General features: G+C 38.6%; 1 protein-coding gene across 1 annotated transcript in view; it reads left to right on the top strand.

The window, feature by feature from the left end:
- Positions 1–994: 994 nt before the first annotated feature.
- LOC128108775 (transmembrane protease serine 11D-like) overlaps positions 995–22499 on the top strand; it is a 63950-nt gene continuing 42445 nt past the window's right edge. Inside the window, exons 1-2 of the mRNA XM_052735819.1 lie at positions 995–1067; positions 18295–18451. Coding sequence (XP_052591779.1) covers positions 995–1067; positions 18295–18451 — 230 coding nt within the window. The remainder of the gene's footprint in view (positions 1068–18294; positions 18452–22499) is intronic.

Genomic DNA, 22499 nt, shown 5'->3' with positions numbered 1-22499 from the left:
GTGGATAATGCTACTAAGTTCTTCTGTCTGTTCAAGATGTAGTCTACGATTCACCTATCAATGGCCTCTGTGTACCTTAGTAGCTGAAATTTAGAAAACACCTCCAGGCAGTCTTTTTTGAACAGGAAATCGCTTTATCTTCAGTAGCATGCTCAGTCTAGGCTCTCTCCTTTTAAGTAAATTTGTATTTTCATAAGTTGGAGCCTATAATATGTGGAGTCTTGCATTCAGGAAACTCTCCTGATAATTTCGGGCACAATTTGAGGTTTCTCTTGAAGACTGCCTACCTATTCCATCTGAGCATTTGGGTGTGGGAGTGGGGGTGGTGGTGGGGTGGTGGGGGTGTGGGGCGTGGGAGGGTGGGGGTAGGGGGACGTTGGTGCCGGTGTGAACACTGGGAGGGTAGGATTGGGGAGGGAGCTGTGGCCAGGATGTAAAATAGGTAGATGAAAAAAAAAAAAAAAGAGTGCTGGTCTATTTAACAGTTGCAGCTAGTTTTCAGCACCTCCCTTATCTGCAACTTTCAATTTGTTAACAGACCTTTCCTCACCAAACTGTACATTTTTCATAACTTTCTGCTTCATATTCTGCCTTCTAGGATTCTTTGCCAGAATATAACAGGAATGGGCCCCAACCTGGTTCCTGATAGAACTCTCACTCTCTTTTGAAAACTCATGAGTTGGGCCCCCATTTTCCATATTTCTCTTGCCGTTCCGGTCTTCCAAGCACCGGTTAGAACGGCCCACTTATTCTCTGCTTAGAATGGTCTAGGGCTTCTCAAGCCCATAGCTCCAAGCTCTCTCATACATCCCATCCCTCCCCTGCAAAAACAAAAACAAAAACAAGAAACAAACTGTTTCAAAAGCCTAAAAGTACATGATCAGGTTTACCACAGCGATGACCTCACTCCGCGCCATTTTCCACTGCTGTAATCAGATACCAGACAAAAGGAACGTAAAGAAAGATGGGTTTGTTTGGCTCACAGCTTGAGGACATGGTCCATGAGTGTGAGGCGAGCCGTGGCAGTGACAGTGGCTCTATCTGTGGTGGCAATGGTCTGGCAGCAAGTAATATTTCATCAGCAGGCAGGGAGCAGAGAGAGGTGAATGTTGGTTCTCTATTTGTTCACCCTCTTCATTGGCTCTGGGGTCCCGGTGCATGCAATGGTACTGCCCACCTTCCTGGTGAGTCTCCCCACTTCAGTTAAACCTCCCTGGAAACACCCTCATCGACACACTCAGAGTTTGTCTTCTAGGTGATTTTAAGTTTCAGCAGTTCGGTCAAGATTAACCATCACACCTTTTATAGGAGAAAAGTAATATATGCAGCTTAAGGAGGACTTGAAAAGGACAAACGATGGATTCTTTTCCTTTAACAAGGTAAAAAAAAAATGTCTATCACTAAGACACTTCTTTCAGAACTTACTGTGAAAACCTGTTAAAAGTAGTATCAGGAGAACACACAAGAGAATAGTTGACCGCCGGCATGACAGCCACGCCAGGGTGTAAGGACAGTGCTTCTTTAACCATGCTTGTATGGATGCTTTAAGGACAAGAATGACTTCGATCAAAACAATGTGTAAGTGCAAGGAGGGCCATGTGCAAGCTGTATGAGTCTTCTACACTTAAGTGTTCTTGTTTGGTTTGGCTCTTTGGCAGGGGGGAATCACCCAGCTCCCAAATAAATCACTCACGGAGGCTTATTCTTAATTGTAAACGCCCTGCCTTAGCTTGGCTTGTTTCTTGCCAGCTCTTCTTAACTTAAATCATTCCATCTGTCTTTTCCTCTGCGCTTTTTCCTTTTCTTACTTCTGTTTATCTTACTTTCATTCTTACTCTGTGGCTGGCTGTGTGGCTGTGTGGCTGGGTGGCTGGCTCCTGATGTCCTCTTCTCCTTGTTTTCTTGCTCTTTCTTCTTTTTTCCACCGAGACTTCTCCTTCTTATTCTCTCTGCCTGCCAGCCCCACCTGTCCTTTCTCCTGCCTCACTATTGGCTGTTCAGCTCTTTATTAGGCCAGCAGGTATTTTAGACAGGCACAGTAACACAGCTTCACAGAGTTAAACAAATGCAACATAAACAAAAAGTAAAACACGTTGAAATAATATCCTACAACACCTCAGTGACTATGACCCCCAAATGAACACACACTGTCTTGAGTGCTCCTCTCGAAGGAATGGCTGGCTGCATTGCCAAGGGCTTAGCCTGCCTGGGGCTGACGCTCATTAGTCACATTTCATTTGGCTGAATTTAATTTTCATAACTCTATGAGAATGATATTTAAACTCCATTTATACAGGTAAGAAAAGTATAATCACAATATTTAGAGGGAGAAATCATTTTCTAAGACTTGTTGGAGAGTGAATGAAAGAGCCAAACTTTTATTTAAGAAAGAGTCTCTTTCCAAAAAAGTTTTTCCAGTCTCAATCAACAAAACTCTTTGAAATACAGTATTATTACCCATCCCTCTTATTTCTAATTACATACAAGTCACAGTTACAATCCATAAAATTAAATTTGTTTACATATTGAAAATCCAATTATTACTCAATTTTAAGCTAATACTTATAATGAATGAAAGTATTTGTAACTAAATACCATTTTACAACTTTCTTTGGGTGGGTAATCCATTACCTTTTTTTTAATATTTCTTTCACATTTTGGAGATTACAATATAATTATATCATTTTCCCATTTCCTTTTCTCCCTCCAAACCTTCCCATATATGCTTCTTTGCTCTTTTAAATTTATGACTTCTTTTTTCATTCATTGTTGTTGCATACATATATGTATATACACACAAACATATTCCTAGATATAGCCATCTCAGTCTGCATAATTTTACTTACATGTATGTTTTCAGGGATGACTATTTGGTATGGATAAGCACCTGGTATGTTCTTTCTTGGGGAAGACTATTTTGCCCACTCTCAGCATTCCTTGGTTGCCTGTAGTTCTCTGTGTTCATGTGGTTAAGGCCTCGTAAGATTCCTCCACATCTATAGCACGTCTGTTAGCGTCATTGTTGTCTAGCTCATGTTTAGGCAGTCATGTTGGTAAGACAGGTGTAGCTTCTGACATTTTTAGGAGACGCAGTCTCAGCAAACTCCCTGATCCTCTGGCTCATACGTGTTTCCACCCCTCATCGGCAATGACTGTTGAGCCCTAGGTGTGCAAGTTGTATGACCTTTATTTTTATTTTCTGCTTTCCCGCCTTATTTATTTTTCTGTTTTCTTTTCTTTTATAATTATTTTCTATCATTACAGTAACTCTGTAAAGGAGGTTATAACAAATTCATGAACATCCATAGGCATATGCCTGTATTTCCCTGAACTAGATGAATAAATAAACTCCAAAAACAAAGAAAAAAGTACTGGTCCACACCTTATTAGATCATCAGCTTCAGTTTGTTGCTGGGTTTTCTTTTGATTTTTACTCACAATGTTTTGATGAGCTCCACTGAATGAGTCATCCTTCCATCTCACCCAGCACAACAGATACTAGCCGATAACTATTCCAAAGCTTACAAGTAAGTGACTTAGAGATACTCTTTTAGTCACAACCTCTCTCTTTCACCCCATCAGGCAAAAATGCCAGTGTCCATATCTTTTACACAGGTCCACCTCCTTCAAGCTAAGTGATCTCTACTAGCACCTTGAAGGATGTGTCAATCAACTTGGCAGGTTGCCTTGGGAATTATACATCTATTGGACTAAAACCAAGCCTAATGGTGAGTTCATTCTTATGCTTTGTGTATAATACAATTCTACATTCCCTATTCTTTTTGGTTAAGAATAAGACTATCCCTTAAGAACAGAATAGGCCAAGGTTTATCCTGCCACTCCCTGTGGATCTGAAGATTAAGAGTCAACACCTTTGAAACTAGTTCCTATTATGAACAATTACTTGGTCTCACCAGCTCCACCTCCCTTTCTGTGTTGAGCTCATTGTAAGCTTGCAGGAAGTCACTTTCAAACTGAATACAGTTTTCCCCATGCCACTCCCTTGACTCATTTTCAAGTTCTGTTGTGACGGGTGTAACCAATAATAGCAATAAATGTATGCTAGGATAATAAGATATGAAACATTCAAACAGTTTGTGTTAAATAGGCACCTATTTTTTTTTTTTAAAAAAAAAGACTATTGATAAATACTCTAGGAATTCAAAGATGTAGGAGAAAGAGCTTCCTTTTAGAAGAAATCTTTGTAAATGAAGACAGAAGATAGCTGTTCAAATCCTAGAGGCTGAGGCAGGAGGATAACTGTTACTTCAAAGACAACATTGCCACTTATTTGGTCCAATATGACTTCTCAATGTATTTTAAGTCAAAATCAGTAGCTGAGTAAAACAGAAATATTATGTTCATGAAGGTAGCATTGAAAGAATCATCTGTAATAGAAAAAATAGAAAATACTCAAAACACTCCATATTAGAAAAGCAGTTTCAGTATTATTGATGAAACCACTCAGTGTAATATAATTCATCTTTTATTACTTAAACATTAAATTGTCAGAAGCTGATAAATGTAGGTACTATTTATTGAGTTTGAAATTATATTAAAGTAAGTTGGAAATATGATACTCTAAGAATTAGAAATCAGAAGATTCTCATGAAATAACATTATTAAAATACAATGTAAACTTTTATACCATGACAATATTGAAATGTGTTGAAGAGATCTGTAAATGAATAATGATGTTGGCAAGTAAATGAAAAGTTTTCAGGTAATATGTTTAATTTTTTTTACAAATACGTTTAATTTTTAAAATGTATTTCATTCATTTTATTCATAACACTAAGTGTAGAATCAGGCATTAGACAGAGGGTCCTGGCAGTGTTATCTAAAGTGCACATTCAATCTTTTTTTTTTTTTTTTGAGACAGGGTTTCTCTGTGTAGCTTTGGAGCCTGTCCTGGAACTCACTCTGTATCCCAGGCTGGCCTCAAACTCACAGAGATCCGCCTGCCTCTGCCTCCCGAGTGCTGGGATTAAAGGCGTGTGCCACCACCACCCGGCTGCACATTCAATCTTAAAACATGTGACTGATCACTTGTTAGATTGAAGCCCTGTGGTAAATTCATTGGCGATTGCCTATCAATTACGTATAAGATGAAGTCAAGAGCCTTTTCTAAGAACCTCTTCAGTCTTCCATTTCAGAAACTCATGAAGGAATACATTTTGTTTCTGCCTTTTTCATTTTTGGTACTAATGCCTGAACCTAGGACCTCATGAATGCTAAGTAAATGCTTACCAGTGACTTAGACACCTAGACTAGCTTTTCCTCCTCAAGTCACACAATTGGTGAAAAAGTTAAGACTGGATGGAATTCAAGTTTTAATACCAGTCTGATTGTATTCCATTTCAACTCTTCAGCATTTATTATTTCCTAGGAAGTAATCCCAGTATAGCCATCCAACTTTATCAACATATCAGACAGAAATGCCTTTCCATACTATTCTTGCCTCTGTATTTTCTCAGATTCATCTCCTCCCTGTAAACACTGCTCCTAATCTCAAATTCTTCCCCTAACCCTCTACTCGTGTGTACTCTCTTTTTCTGCTTACTTATCTTCTAGTATCATTGGGCTAAGACGCTTTTTCAGGAGACAGTATTTAGAATAAGAGTAGGCATGTTTTAATTTCAACTTTTATACTCACTTATCCCATAACGTGTGTCCTGTCTGCTCAAGCCCTTCTCTGTATCTCTGTTTTACACATTAAGAGGGGGGAAATATTTGATCATAGAGAAAAGCGTATTCAGAGGAGGTGCCTGCCAATGTATGGGAAGCATTTTCTGATCATTCTTGGATGTCTGTTCTGAGGAGTGAAGCTTACAATAATAAGCAGATAATAAGCACATCCTCCTGAACAAAAACGACTGTGACATGTGAAGTGGTCACAGGATTGTGAAAACACCTGCCACCTGTAATCATGTGTATTCATAACTTACCAGAATAACTGGGATTGTTTCTAATTTGTGAAGTTTTCCGGTCTCAGATTCTAGTCCACAAGTCACACTATTGGTTCAAGTTGATTCTTTGAGACTTGTTTTACAAGTTAGGTTTTAATTACATGGGATTTCCTCCTTTGGCTTCAGGTACACATAGCACGAAAGAGTCACTCAGCTGAGTGGGAATCTCAGAGCAGTTGGACACTCAGAAGAAAGGACTTCATCATTATTCAGGAGTAAAATGTATAGGTAAGGAATATCTGCTTTTGCCTCTATAGCTTTACAAGTTTGACTGTGTCTTAAAGCATGTGAAATACATAGATGTTTAAGAATTTGGGGCTGTATAAAGCAATTACAGTCACTTCTCTGAAAACTTGCGTGAAGCTGTTGGGGATTGTCTAAGTAACATGCCTAATGCTGTTTAGCTAGCATGCCTGGCTGCTTCTCTGTTTGGGGGCATTTTTTTCAAACCAAATGAATAAACCTAAGGAGATGATTTAGCATTACTACATTCTCTTTAAAGAAGGAAGTATTTTATTGGTCATGTTTCAGTCTTCAAAAACTGAACTGTGGTTATTAAAACATAATCAGTTAAAAACTTGCTCTGTTGCTTTAGAACTTTTTGAAAATTAACTATTTTGATTTCTACTGATGTCATCACTGGCTACTGAATATGTCATGAACCCTAAGGTTCTTTCTAAGAAAGTAAAGGCAAGAGTTCTCTATATTTTATGCAATAATGATATTTCAATTTTTTAGTAAATATTGCTACTATTTAAGAAAACTGTCATTGCTCCAATTTTCCTTCTGGTTGATGAAAAATTATTTTCATAAACTTTTACACAAAAACCTGTCTCATAACCAGCCTTCAGATTCATCATCCAGGATTATATATTTTATAGCAAATCATTTCATGTCTATTTCAAATTTGACCACCAGAAACCACTCCCAAGGTATTTCTTTAAAATTTTGATTTTTTTTCCCCCTGAAACTTAAGCTGCTCTGTAACTCCTGAAATCTGTGTTTGGCTCCACTAGAGTAAGTCTGCCTAACTTTCACATTTCAAGGAATTAAGACATACAAACTTTGTTTTTTGCTGGAACATTATCATTAGTATAAAGATATACAGAACTAACTTCAGTTAAAAAAAGTCCTTCCCTCCTTCAACATTTCTGTTTTGAACAAATTTCTTTATTTCTCATCTCCTACCCTTAGTAGCAAAACTCTTCTAAAAAATTTTATAGATATACAAATACTTTCTTCCTTGTGGTTTTAATACTATGTAAGCTGGTTTTGAAGGCAATTAGTAGTCCTGAAGACCATAACCATTTATTGAAAAGCATAATAGTTTTCTTCATTGAAAGTAGGCGTTAGTTAGTTATGGCAAAATACGCCATACTTAACTGTCTTATTTAATAACTCCTTTGTGGTATTTGCCTTATTATTCCTTATATTACACTTCATATACTCATCACCTGAACATATATGTTATTTTGAGCACCTAATTCAGTTGTGAAACTATTAGATACTAGATATACAGAATTAGAATGAAAGGCATGTGCCCTGTTCTTGTCTTATTTATTGGGAGAACAACCACTAAAATATTAAATAAACAAATCACTGTCCAATTCTAATTATAGTAATGTCACAAAGGAAACTTTCAGGGTTTTGATTAATTAAGATTAATGGAAGCAACTGTGAACATGTTTTGTGGAAATTTCAGCAATACAAGGCAATATTTATTGAAAATACCAACCTTATTGGCTAAAAGACTGCTATATTAGTGACTGAGAATTTTTAATTTAATTTTTGTTAGTAAGAAGACACTAAAATGTGTATTGCCATGAAAACCATATCAATCTACATGTTTGTGGAAAACTTCCCTGAATAAGTGTTATTTAAGCAGAAACTTAAAAGCATACAGAACAGATTTCACAGTTCTTTTAAGGCCAAATTAAAGATTTGGGTTTATATCCTAAGAGAAGTGTAGTGCTAGTAAAGATTTGTGAACAGGAACATTATTCTGCTAGAGTGTTAGTATATGTTGTGGTTTGAAAGAAAATTGCCCCCAAAGGGAGTGTCACTATTAGGAGGTGTGGCCTTGTTGGAGTAGGTGTGGCCTTGTTGGAGTAGGTGTGACCTTTTTGGAGGAAGTGTGTCACTGTGGGAGTGGGCTTTCAGGTCTCCTATGCTCAAGCTACGCCAGCGAGACAGTTCACTTCCTGTTGCCTTTGGATCATGATGTAGTTTCTTTTCCATTTTTTGACTCCTTCCCCAGCAACATGTCAACCTGCATACTGCCATGTTCCACCATAATGATAATGGACTAAACCTCTGAAATTGTAAGTGAGCCACTCCAATTAAATGTTTCCCATTATAAGAGTAGTCATGGCCATGGTGTCTCTTCACAGAAATAGGAACTTTGACCAAGACAGTACACAAAGACAACTCTGGCTCCCTGTAGAGAAGAAGACACTTGTTGGGTAAATCTCTCTTGGTGAATTGAACCCAGCTGAAGGCTGGTTCAGTATTTAAGAACATGGCCGGGCGGTGGTGGCACACGCCTTTAATCCCAGCACTCGGGAGGCAGAGGCAGGCGGATCTCTGTGAGTACGAGGCCAGCCTGAGCTACCAAGTGAGTTCCAGGAGAGGCGCAAAGCTACACAGAGAAACCCTGTCTCGAAAAACCAAAAAAAAAAAAAAAAAAAAAGAACATGAAAAAGGATGAAAGCACGTCAAGAGAAGGTTGTGAGAATTAGAATGGATAAGATAAATACTTCATCTTGGAAATACTGATGCTAAATGCCAAGTGGAGATATGTGAAGATTACAGTTGGACATTACAGTCAAGAAATTATGCACAGATCAGTGTTTCTTAAAATATAAACTTTGGTTGTCCTCGTCTGTCCAAATCTTGAATGTAGATTTTTGAACAGTACAACTAGATCGTGAATGGTACAGATGACAATTTGCAATTTCCAAACTCCTTCTGTTCTTATGCACATGATTGGCTTAAGTTGTAACTAAAACTGTCTGAATTAGATCAGCTGGAGAAAATAAACAGCATGAAACAACACTAAGCAATTAAAGATGAAGCAATGAGAAAAAGGTATTTAAGAGATTGAGAGAAGGATAGAAAAAGAAAGATAAGAGTATTTTAGGAAAGGACAGCTGTGTGAGCATGTGGTTCTCAGTCTACGCTGAGCAGAAGAGTTGCCCATGACTCTGATGGAGAAATAGACCTCAGAGTAGGCCTTCAGCGTCAGATTGCTAAGGCAATACAAATACGATGTCTGATATAAGCAAGCCATGCGATACAAGAATACAGACACCCATCAGCCAGAATCACGGGTTTGGAATGTAACTTTTCTTTTGCATTGAATACTACATATATCTGATACTGATCATGTGCTCTGTTTACTACCAATCAAAGTCCTGTTAATCACAAAATTGGAGGGGGGGGTGCTTTAATGAAAGTGCACGATTTATGACAATGAAATACTTAGAAGAGGCTATGCCTAGACCTTATCCAAGTGAGACCCGAATGTTTGAAAACAAGGGGAGTACCTCAGCCATCTTCTTTCACACCTCCAGTGTCTGGTAGAATGGTACATACAAGCACTCAGTAGCTATCGGTGCTTCCAACATTCATTAATAAACATTATACTATGGAGTACTTATCACACACTGGGTTACAAAAAAATAAAGCTTCATAGAAAAATCTGAGGCAGACCATCAAGGGGCCTAGTGCTGACCTTAGCAGTTCCACCTTTCTCTCCAAATACCAGTTTCTTCATCTGCGTGAGAACAAGGAGATACTTTTGAAGTTCCTTTCGGTTGCCAATATTTTCTCATTCTACAGAGTGCTACTAATCATTCAGCATGTTGTTATGGAAAGTACTATGCTATACAATTGCATTTTAACTTTTGTCAATTAAATAATTTTGTAAAGAAATGTTACAAGTATTTTCAATTATATATCAGTTCTATTGCATGTTAAAATTATAACATTTCCAACCAAAACTAGGATTTACATAAAAGAAAAGATAACCTTTACTGTTTATTGGACATATGCTTACTTCTTCCTACTTTATAAACAGTATGTCATTTAATCATCACAATTCCTAAGTAATCATCCTCTTTTATTTTTTAGATTTTGCACAGGGAAACTAAAGGTCACATTCTAGTAGTCAAACAGGACTGTGTGACGGCAAAGCCCATAGCTGTTACAACTGAACTTTCTTTATTACCTGTGTAGTAATTAAAGATCTTGAGCTCTATATGTATAGCTTTTCATATGCATTTCTGTTTTACATAAAAACATAAACAATTGAATAAACAGATGCATTGTTTAAGAAAGTATGAAAGAATCCCTTTGATACCTAGTTTTCCACTCAATGTTAGAAAGTGTTGCAGAATCGCAGAGTGGATGAGGCTTCATCTCCATCACATACGTCCTGTACAGGCTCACTTACTGAAAACATAGGATGATATGGTAGGAAACAAAGCAGTCAATCCTGCGTTTGTTTTTTGTTTCGTTTTGTTTTACTATACCAAACCCTAGTATAGGGCAAATCAAGAACCAAATACTATCTATCCTAGTTGATTAACAAAATTTTAACTCATTTATCCTTATACAACTTGACGTTAACTCTTGCTGCCTCTAATTAGCAGATAAGGATATTAAGGTGTTAAGAGATTTCCTAGGTTCACATAACAGGTAAATGATAAAATCTGGATGTGAATCCAGTTAGCTTAGACTCAATCTAGATTCTTAAGTAACTGTAATGTCTGCCTCCCTCCAGCCCCCATTGATTTTACAGTCTAGTGCAGGACAATTGAAGAGATGGAAAAACTAGTAATTGACATGTGAGCAGACAGACATGTTTTCCTTATTTAAGTAGCATTTAAGTTATCATTATGAATAGAATATGTTTTAGCAGATTACTCTCCCTATTCTTCTCCTCCACTTTATTATATACTCCTGTTGGGAACATAGTGTTGACAAAGTCTGGGAGCCTGGACTAGAGATGGGAGTATCCACTTCATGGAAAGTTCATGAAACTGAGGAGGTCCCTTCAATATAAAGGAATGATGAGAGAAGCAAGTGTGACAGTCTCCAGAAACCTCAATGATTCTTTATCCAAATGACACAGAAGAAAAACGAAGTCCAGAGAAGGGATTTCTGTATGTCAAACAGGTTGAACTGATCATAGTGGTCCCCTAAGACCCCATGAAAACTGCTTCCCAAGATAAAGGAACATCATGCAGCATCTCTCATAGGGTCTGAGAAAGGGTAATTTTTGCAAAGGCCTTGGAATCTTTGCTTCATAAACCATGGAACTCTGTTCATTTCATTATGAAGATAATCATTCTGGGAAAATGATCCAGAGCAGCCCAGTTATTTCCTTTGCTTCTGAAAACAATACAAGATGGTACTTAAAAATACATTCATGAAAGTAAATATTACTTAAAAGCATTTGAATTGGTTAATCTTAGGCATGGTCGATGATTCACTATAAGCTACCTTTTGTTTTGTCTATGAGAACAATGGCCATTTACTAGATAGAATAATTAAACAAAATTAACCATGGAAAATACAAATGGGAATCCATCTCAGCTCTCCTCCCTTAGTTATAGGTAGCAACCACTGGTCAGCTGTTCTGAAAGAATGGTTCCAATCCATTTCTATCATCTCCCTTGACTTATTTCACCCAATATATTTTAAACTATCTTTTCTAATTCAAGATTTTTGTCCATGAATTTTTATGACTAAAACTTGTACATTTAATGATCTATACCTCAGTCTTCCACCTACTCCATCATTCATAGCATTTCACTTCCCATCTCTCCATTGCTGACCCCAATACTTTAAATGAATTTAAAGTGCTTGTCATACACTCTTCTGTTGAAATTAAATAAGGTTAACCTCTTGACAATTATCAAGAACATTTTTAAATCTAGGTCTATATATGACAATCAAGTGATACTGGAGAATACACACATTTGCAGCAATACTACCATTGTCCTGTATTCATTCAGAGTACCGATTCCTCATCCCTTTGGGACATAGTTTGTAGAGACAGTGATGAATGGAAAAGAATACAAATCTCATCACTATGACCTGAATGTAGACACCCCTAACCCTTCTTCCCTTCACTTTCTATAAAAATTAAATTATACATCACTTTATATTAGGGTTAATATATTTTAATGGAGCAATAAGATAAGGCTTTGAACTCTTTTAGTGATCCAAAAGCAGAAGGTTGTCTATTGGATGATTTTAAGAGACAGAGAACTCATGTGTGTCAGTAAAAATCTCTTCATTTTGTCTTTGAACTTCTGTAGTCCAATTGTTTCTAAAACCTCTGCTGTAAAATAATGTAATACTTGTACATAATTTAGAAGCTCCTTGGAGTGGAAGAGTTTTGCATCCAAAGTCACTAACTTAAAATATACATTTTAGTAGATTATTCAAATATATATTAAAATGTAAGAAGAACCATATGAAATGACTGCTTTATAAAGCTTTAAGATAGCTGCCTTCTTGGGGGAGATTGATTCCCAATTGTCTAAGAAAGCGCCATATTGATTTCCAAAGTGGTTGTACAAGCTTGCATTCCCACCAGCAGTGGAGGAGAGTTCCCCTAGCTCCACATCCTCTCCAGCATGAGGGGTCTTCAGTGTTTTTGATCTTAGCCATTCTGACAGGCGTAAGGTGGTATCTCAGAGTTGTTTTGATTTGCATTTCCCTGATGATTAGGGATGTTGAACAATTCCTTAAATGTCTTTCAGCCATTTGAGTTTCCTCTGTTGAGAATTCTCTGTTTAGTTCTATAGCCCATTTCTTAATTGGACTGTTGGGCATTTTGATGTCTAATTTCTTGAGTTCCTTATATATTCTGGATATCAGTCCTCTGTCAGATGTGGGGTTGGTGAAAACCTTTCCCCATTCTGTAGGCTGTTGCTTTGCCTTGTTGACTGTATCCTTTGCTCTACAAAAGCTTCTCAGTTTCAAGAGGTCCCATTGATTGATTGTTTCTCTCAGTGTCTGTGCTACTGGTGTTATATTTAGGAAGTGATCTCCTATGCCAATCTCCCCCAAGATCCAGCTATACCACTCTTGGGCATATACCCAAGGAATGCTCAATCATACCACAAGGACACTTGTTCAGCTATGTTCATATCAGCATTGTTTGTAATAGCCAGAACATGGAAACAACCTAAACGCCCTTCAACTGAAGAATGGATAAACAAAATGTGGTACATATACACAATGGAATACTATTCAGCAGACAAAAACAATGACATCATGAGGTTTGCAGGCAAATGGATAACCCAGACTCAGAAAGACAAACATGGTATGTACTCACTCATAGGAGGATACTAGATGTGAAACAAGGATGATTGGACTGCTACTCACATCACCAGGGAGGCTACCTGGAAAACAGGACCCCAATAAGACACGGGGATCGCCCAATGACAGAGAAATGGAAGAGATCTACATGAACAGCCTGGACATGAGTGGGGGTAATGAAGGGTGAGGGTCGAGGGAAAGAGAGCTTGGGGGAGCAGGAGATCCCAGCTGGATCAACAACAGAGAGGGAGAACAAGGAATAGGAGACCATGGTAAATGAAGACCACATAAGAATAGGAAGAAGCAAAGTGCTAGAGAGGCCCACAGAATTCCGCAAAGATACCCACACAACAGACTGCTGGCAATGGTTGAGAGAAAGCCCGAACTGACCTACTCTGGTGATGGGATGGCCAAACACCCTAATTGTCATGCTAGAAACCTCATCTCATCCAACTACTGAGGGATCTGGATGCAGAGATCCATGGCTAGGCCCCGGATGGAGCTCTGGGAGTCCAATTAGTGAGAAAGAGTAGGGTTTATATGAGTGAGAATTGTTGAGACCAAGGTTGGATAAAGCACAGGGACAAATAGCCAAACAATGAAAACACATGAACTATGAACCAATGGCTGAGGGGTCCCCAACTGGATCAGGCCCTCTGAATGTGTGAGACAGTTGATTGGCTTCATCTGTTTGGGAGGCATCCAGGCAGTGGGACCGGGTCCTGTGCTCATTGCATGAGTTGACTGTTTGAAACCTGGGGCCTATGCAGAATCGCTTGGTTCGGCCTGGGAGGAGGGGACTGGACCTGCCTGGACTGAATCTACCAGGTTGATCTCAGTCCGCGGGGAAGATTTGCCTTGGAGGAGGTGGGAATGGGGGGTGTACTGGGGGGAAGGTGAGGGGGGCGGGAGGGGGGAGAACAAGGGAATCCGTGACTGATATGTAGAACTGAATTGTATTGCAAAATAAAAAATAAAAAAAAAAAGATAGCTGCCTTCTAATATGGAGGTGTATAACAAAAAAATTTTTTTCTTGTGTACTTAGATAGGAGTAAACGTATTCTCTAAGCCAGATGTGCCATGTTTTCTTTCCTGCCTTGGGCAAGTCTCAAAGTAGAACTTTCCTAAGCTCTGAGAACACTGTGTACTTTTAAAATGCTAGGCCATTCAGATATAAATGTTTATGTGCTCAGATTAGTTTGAGAGCAATCCTGTAATGTGGATTCAGGCGCAGGAGGGAAGGAATAAATAGAGCTGAGGTATAGTCACAGGACGGCAGCTATTCTACCATCAGCAGCCTGAGTGTAACTGTGAGTCTTTGATTCTCCTCTGTAAGATGAATTGCTAAACGGTCTTATTTAATTAAAAAAAAAAAACCCAGAGACAGATATTGGGGTAAAAACTGCGAGATCAGAAAAGCAGAAAGAAGCCAGCCACATTCTTACCACTTGGAAATTCTCAGCCAAAGAGACTTCCTGTATACCCACGCCTATATGCCTTTCTGTTCTGCACCTCACTTCCTCTCTCTGCCCAACTACATCACTTCCTGTCTGTCTGTGCAGACCTCCAGACCTCTATGGTTAGTGCTGGGATTAAAGGTGTATGTCATCATGCCTGGCTCTGTTCCCCAGTGTGGCCTTGAACTCACAGAGATGGGGATGGATCTCTGCCTCCTGAATGCTAGGAAAAAAGGAGTGTGCTACCATTACCTGACTTCTGTGTTTAATATAGTGGCTGGCTTTTTCCTCTGATCCTCAGATAAGCTTTATTAGGGGACACAATATGCCTACTCCTCTGGCATTTTCTCCATTCTGACATGTGACAGGTGAGGGAAATATGTGCTTCACCTTTGGAGGTCTTCCGGGTTCATGAGCAATCTCTAATGAACTGTTGGTGACTCCACCCAGTAAAAGATAATGCAAGCAAGTGGAGTGGGAGGAACATTATCCTAAGAGTTAAGAGCTTTACATTGTGTAAGAAGAAAATCATCCCAAATCATTGACGCTTTCACTGTTTTGTGTAACAAATTGCTTACCATCAACATTAACACCCCTCCCCCACCCACCACCCATTTAATATCCCTCTTGGAGCTGTTGCCTGCCAACTGGCCTCGAGTGCTGAACTGAAAGGGTTTCTGAGTCATTTTTCTGTCCCTGAAGTTCAGTCCACCTTCATTGTCGATTACTTGCAGAAACCTTGACAATTTTGTTATTGTAATTTTCAACAGTCACTTAAAGATAAATTTGAGCCAGGCGGTGGTGGTGCACGCCTTTAATCCCAGCACTCGGGAGGCAGAGGCAGGAGGATCTCTGTGAGTTCGAGGCCAGCCTGGTCTACAAAGTGAGTTCCAGGAAAGGCGCAAAACTACAGAGAAACCCTGTCTCAAAAAACCAAAAAAAAAAAAAAGATAAATTTGAATAGTTTATATATTTAGGTGTGCAATTCAATGGTCTTTAGTACAATTTTGTATATGCAACTCTCAACAAAATCAGATTTCAGAAGTTTTATCCCAAAAGACACTTAAGTATTCAATATATTCATTTCCAAAAGAAGCATTCTTGATAACTAAATATCACATACCATCATGAATATTCATAATTTTCAAATAGCAGCAAAATGAGATTGATGTCTGTAAAGGTGAAAGAACATCTTTTTAAAAATAAAAATAAGGGAAAAATAAGACTTGTGTATTTGAAAACTAAGTCCAGATAGAAAAGAAATATTATTTGAGCTGTCTTTGGAAACAGGCAAGGAACAAATCTTCAGTCAAGTAGTCATTTTTTTGCTTAGAAACTTGGCAAACTTCATGTGTTTCTCTTTCTAGAATTCAGAAATATAATACTGACATTGTACAACAGTGCCCTCTAGAGTATATGCTTTGTTCCTTCTGGCTAACCAATCAATTAGGCTGTAAGACAGCCTGTGTCAGGACTTTCTGAACACTGGGACAAATTCTTTGACAACAATAGAGACAATGAGGTAATTGTACCCATCACTTTAAGAACTTATAATAACTGGCACTGGGGAGGTGGCTCAGTGGTTGAGCGTTTGCCAAACAAGTGTCAGCTTCAAACAATTGCTTCTCAGTGCCTAAGTAAAAACCTGGTTGGCACAGTAGTTTCACCATAGTAAGCAGAGACAGGGATGCCCAGGACAAGCTGACTAGCTAGACTAGCAGGAATTCCAGATCATCAGCTTCCTTGTAAGACCCTGACTCTGTATGTAAGATGTAGAGCTATAGAGAAACTCACACAAAGCTGAATCTGATTTTCCATAGATATGTGCATGCACACATGTGAACACAAACACCCATGTACACATACCACACTTGCATACACATGCAAAAATGTATGTGACTTCTAGATACATCCACATGAAATACCAAGATCTTAAAATTCCAGAAGTGTTTCTGTTGGCAGTGTTGCTTTCAGACCACCCAAGCAGACTTTGTTTAATGGTACAACTCCTTTATCAGAATGGTACTGTGTCCATTTGCAAGCACAAACTTCATGGTATCACATATGGACAAAAGGACCCACTATCTGTATAGCTCTATAGTACCATTAAATATAGCCTTCTTAGAAAAACAAATGCATGTTGCAATAGAGCGGTAAGAAAAACGTATCTTAAAGACATTAAGAAACATTAAGTCACAGAAACATTAAGTAGTCTTTAGATGCCTTCTGTGAATAAATATACAACTGACTCTATTATAAAATATGCCACATGTTGAGTGAGGGTCAATTTGAAATTCTTATGATACTGTGTCCATCAATAGTCTTTCAGTAGTCTACAACATCTTCCTAGGTAAATCACTTGCTAGGTGAGGCATGTTACAACATGGATGGTTAGATAGATAGAAAGATAGATAGATAGATAGATAGATAGATAGATAGATAGATAGATAGACAGATAAACAGACAGATGACCTATCCCTCCTTAGTCTAAAATATCATAAATAACAAAGGTCAAAAACAAGTATCTGGACATTTTCATTTTGCAGATGATGGTTAAAAAACTGTATCAGGCCGGGCGGTGGTGGCGCACGCCTTTAATCCCAGCACTCGGGAGGCAGAGCCGGCGGTGGTGGCGCACGCCTTTAATCCCAGCAGTCGGGAGGCAGAGCCGGGCGGTGGTGGCACACGCCTTTAATCCCAGCACTCGGGAGGCAGAGCCAGGCGGATCTCTGTGAGTTCGAGGCCAGCCTGGGCTACCAAGTGAGTTCCAGGAAAGGCGCAAAGCTACACAAAGAAACCCTGTCTCGAAAAACCAAAAAAAAAAAAAAAAAAAAAAAAACCTGTGTCAGACTCAGAGAAGACCTATCCTTTACTAAACAGAAACAGAGGAGGACTGGATTGAGGGGTGGGTGGGAACAATAAATAATTTTATTTAAAAGAAAAATTGCATCAGAACTCTGATTTTAAAAGGAAGAATGTTCAAATTTATTTGAATAAGCCTTCCACAGCCAAGGAATATCCTGTCTTCCAGTTTATTATCATCAGAAGGGGGACAGATCAATGCCATGACTATATTGATGTGCTAATACATGATGTGCTACAATAGCACTTCATCTTTGTATTATTATTTCAAAATTCCATGGCTGGGGCTAGAAAGATAGCTCAGTGGTTAAGAGAACTTGTTGCTCTTTCAGAGGATCCAGGTTCAGATTCCAGAACTCACATGGTCGTTGCAGGGAATCTGATGCCCTCTTCTGACCTCCACAGGCAAAACACTCACATATATAAAATAAAACAAATTCCCAAATAAAGACATGTCTTTGGTATATGAGGCATTCTTTTATCATCTTTTTAATATCATAAGTGGTTCCTTAGCCAAGGTCTTTCTCTGAACACTTCTTGAGCAGGTTGAATATTAAGAAACCAGAGCAAGTGACTTTGTCTTTTTCTTGTCCTGTGGATGCTACCTTGCAACTATCAGCCATGGGTGCATGGTCTTGAAACTGAACACCATGCCTTCAATTAAATTGTAGGGTTTAATGAAGAGATATTTGAAGTTGATATAGAAATCAACAAACAATCTATGACCATTAATATCTTATTAGAAGATTTGGGAATGGATGATGAAGGAGATGATGAACCTGTTCCTTTACTACCAAATCCAACAATTTTTAGTGGGCTGGGGGGAAGGTGAGGGGAGCTGGAGCGGGGAGAACAAAGGAATCCGTGGCTGATATGTTGAACTGAATTGTATTGCAAAATAAAAATAAAAATTAAAAAAAATTGAAAACTTTGTGAATGTAAAAAAAAAAAAATGTCATTCAAGTGGTACAGCCCTCACAAGGATGGTTCTTCTCTTCCTGGTGATGATGAGAACAAAGAAAAGCAGACAAATGATAAGTCTGTTTGGGACCAAGAAGTCATGAAAGTTGACTAAGGGATATTTTTGTAAACTTATTCAGCTGCAACCTACTTAGACATCAAAGGTTTGCTTGATGTTACCTGCAAGACTATTGCCAATGAGAGTAAAAGGGAAGCTCCTTAAGATATTTGGAAAACCTTAAATACCTAACATGTTATACTGGAGAAGGAAACCCGGCAATACAAAGACAACCAGTCTTGTGAGGAGAAGGGCTGTGCCTGACACCAACTCTAGAAGGATTGTTCCAACTGCTAGTTGTGCTGCTGTGTTAATAATAGTCACTGTTAGAGAAGAGTCAACAACACATTTGCACATAGTTGGAGCAGCACAGCCTGGTCCTCAGTACATGCAGTTCCAGCACACCTCAGCTCCGTGGCTGCTTTTCTTTTGCTCTGCATCAAAGTTTCTGTTTTTCTTGACTCTCAATAAAACTGAACTGTGCATTCTTGCCAGGAAGTGGAGTTTGGGGCTTTCCTTCTCTCTTTAAAGTAATTTCTGCCTAGTCCATTGTCTGGTTACCTTCAGTGAACATTTCAAAGTCAGCATTGTAAATAAGACAACTTATTGTAAGCACTCTGTCACAGAATTAACAAAGGATGATTCCTATGCCTTAGTCAGAAGCAAGAAAAAGACAAGCTAAAATTTGAGTGGGTTGTTAGGATGTGTTCTGGCCTCTGGAGTGAGGCTACATCACTGCTGCTGACATGCTTGTACATAGCTAAGTTCCCTGAATGGCCTTGAGGACTTGTTTTGTCTTCATTATTTTTATTTTTAATCTTCTCAGCTTTGAATGTGTTGTCTGGAGCCTTAGTCTACCACCTGGTTTGTGGGGTTGGATTTTGTTTTTGCTTTTTAGAGGGGGGATGTAACTAAACAATTTGCTAGCTTTTCAGTTTAAAAACACACTTCAAAAGGAAAACAAAAGCCAGAGCAATGAGACACTGTCTTCTAAAATAAAGACTTTACTCATGGGTTAGTAGGAAATTAGATTTACCCTAGCCTTTAAGGAACTTTTAAAGCAATGTAAGGAAGCACACGATAAAATAAGCAAACTGTATAGGTATCAGAAAGCTACAGTTCTCTTTAGAATAATAAAGTACAATTTTAAATAGGGTGGCTATGAAGATATTGAGATGTCAATCTAACGATGACTGAAAGTAGGCAAGTGTGCTCCAGGCCAAGGGAAGAGCCAAGCCTCGAAGCTAAGGAGTGCCTAGTGTGCCTAGCCAGGAAGCCCAGAGGGGTGAAGCAGAAGAAGCAAGTGAAGTAAGAAATGACATCAGAATTACAAGGGAATACAGGGCTGTATCAGAAATTCCTGGATGTAGTGACTCTCCAGAGAACTCAGAATTAAGAGGGAAAAACATTTCAAGACATATATCCAGAGTTTTCCAAGATACTGGAGAAACAGAATTACATCAACAAATTAATTGTTGGAGAAACAAGAAGTAGCCGGACAGTGGTGGCGCTCGCCTTTAATCCCAGCACTCAGGAGGCAGAGCCAGGTGGATCTCTGTGAGTTCGAGGCCAGCCTGGACTACAGAGTGAATTCCAGGAAAGGCGCAAAGCTACACAGAGAAACCCTGTATCAGGGAAAAAAAAAGAAAGAAGGAAAAGGAAAACTAGAAGTATTAAAATATACAAAATTTGCTGACATCTTTAGTGGAGTGATCAGTATAGCTTAGAGGTGATGTAGCTTTCTTCCTAGACCATCTCACTCAATTCGATATTTCTTTCCCTTTCTTTTTGTCCCATCCCCCTCCTGTTTGTTTTTGGTGGAGAGGAGGAATTACTAAAGAAATAGCACCTATTTGAAAAACAAATAGGAATGAGTATCCAGGCTATAGCTAAGAACTAGTAGGGGAAAAAAAATCTATAGAAAATTAAACATTTGACCTTAGGTTCATTATACCATGCCCTAAGTACATGAGATAATCCCCTACTGACTGATGGTTTAATGAAGTAGGTGTGGTCCTTCAATCCACTGTTTAAATAACCACATACCTAAGCACTGAGCGTGAACATTTAGTTTATTTTCATTCATCACTACAAGTTATTATATTAAGAATTAGCATCTGCTGGTAAAAATCTCAGACTAAAATTCATAGTTCCTTCATTTCATTTGGTAAGCCACAGCAAAGTTTCACTTATCCTGGTTCATGTATCACTAAAATTTTAGTCTCATGTGTAAATAGGACCATGGTGCTATGTTTTTAAATATTAATTCATGGCTGCCTAAATTGTATACACACACTATCATAACTGGCTGTGTTTTAATGTGTTACTGGCCACTTTCATCTAGAAGTTTATATAATAGAATCTTTATTTTTAATCCAGTCAAATTATTTTTAATGTAGTCAAATTTGGCCTCTCATACTCTTTTTTAAAGCTTAAGCCTTAACTTCAAGATAAGAAGGCATAAAAGATAGTTTCTGTCCCAAGACCTTCTCAACTTTGACTCACTGTGGTGAACAGGGTCTAAAATATTGCTTTATTTAATAATTATTGTTACAAGTCTAAGGTATATCCCTCAAAATGAAGAATGCAGATCTAGGGAGTTGGCTCTGTGGGTCGGAACTTGCTGTGAAAACAAGAGAATCAGCCAGGCCTGGCTGCACCTGCCTGTATCCTCAATGCTGAAGGGGGAGACAAGTGGATCTCGGGAGTCTGCTGGCCAGCGAAGTGAAAGCGTAGAGTTTCAGATTCCATGAACAACTCAATAGAGAGTGATAGAGGGAAGCACCTGAAGTCCTCCTCTGAGCTCCACATGTGCATTACTGGGTGTGTACCTGCACACATCAAATGATATATACATGCACCACACACACATAATTAAAAAAAAAACTAGGATGTAATGAAAACATTTTCTTAACTGCTATAAAGCATCTTGGAACACACATCTATTATATAATAAAATAATAATGATATTAGAGTGTGGAGAAGCATGCCAAAGAACTTCCAGAATATGAAACGAAGTCTTTCAAAACGAAAACTATCCTGTGCATCAAATGAAAGGCACTTATTACCCTCCTAAGAGTAAAGCAATTTGTCTATTGTGATCATACACTGAATTCCAGAAAGCCAAAATGACCAGCCTATGAAGCAATAGGACTCATATTACAAGGTTCACAGGTAACAAGTATTCATTAACCATCATCAACTCTCTTTCCCTTAACGTCGCTCCCTCTTCATCTCATACACATATGCGTGCACACCCATGCACACACGAGTAGACATGCACAAAAACACATATACATAGTATACTTTTGTGTCTTTATGAGAAGATTAATTCTCCAGGCAGCATCTGCAAGACACACTTGCACTGCTATCTAGCTGTACAGTTTGAACAGTGTTCTGCGTTACTGTTTAGCTGTGCATTTTTAATACTATCCTGCATCGCTGTCCAGCTGTGCAGTTTGAACAGTGTACACAATTTGTGGCTTTCCAGTGGAAGACTGGGGGATAAAGTGAAGCCCATGCTCCCTGCCAAGCTGTCTGCCTCAGAAGGGAGCCACAATGCAGCCTAAAGGACACCCCTTTAAGGAAGTTGCCTTTTTCTAGTTCTCCCAAAACACATAGGCCCTCACATTTCCTGCCTCTGCATCTTTAAGCGTATAGAGTGGTTTACATCATCAAGAAAACTAAATGAATTTAAGTGCAATTCAAGATAAAAAGAAGTGAGAATACAAATCATTAAAGGAAAATAGATTTTAACAGCATGATACAGATTTTTCATTCAAGTATAGAATTCTTCTCTTCCAATATGAACTGAGAATTCTCTACTAAGCAAATACATTCAACAAGCCATGACTCCGG

This window comes from Peromyscus californicus, unplaced genomic scaffold (genome assembly GCF_007827085.1).
Source record: "Peromyscus californicus insignis strain IS unplaced genomic scaffold, ASM782708v3 Scaffold_13__1_contigs__length_99412109, whole genome shotgun sequence".
NCBI lineage: Eukaryota > Metazoa > Chordata > Mammalia > Rodentia > Cricetidae > Peromyscus > Peromyscus californicus.
Note: the sequence above shows the minus strand (reverse complement) of the source record. Positions and strands in the feature narration are given on the sequence as shown.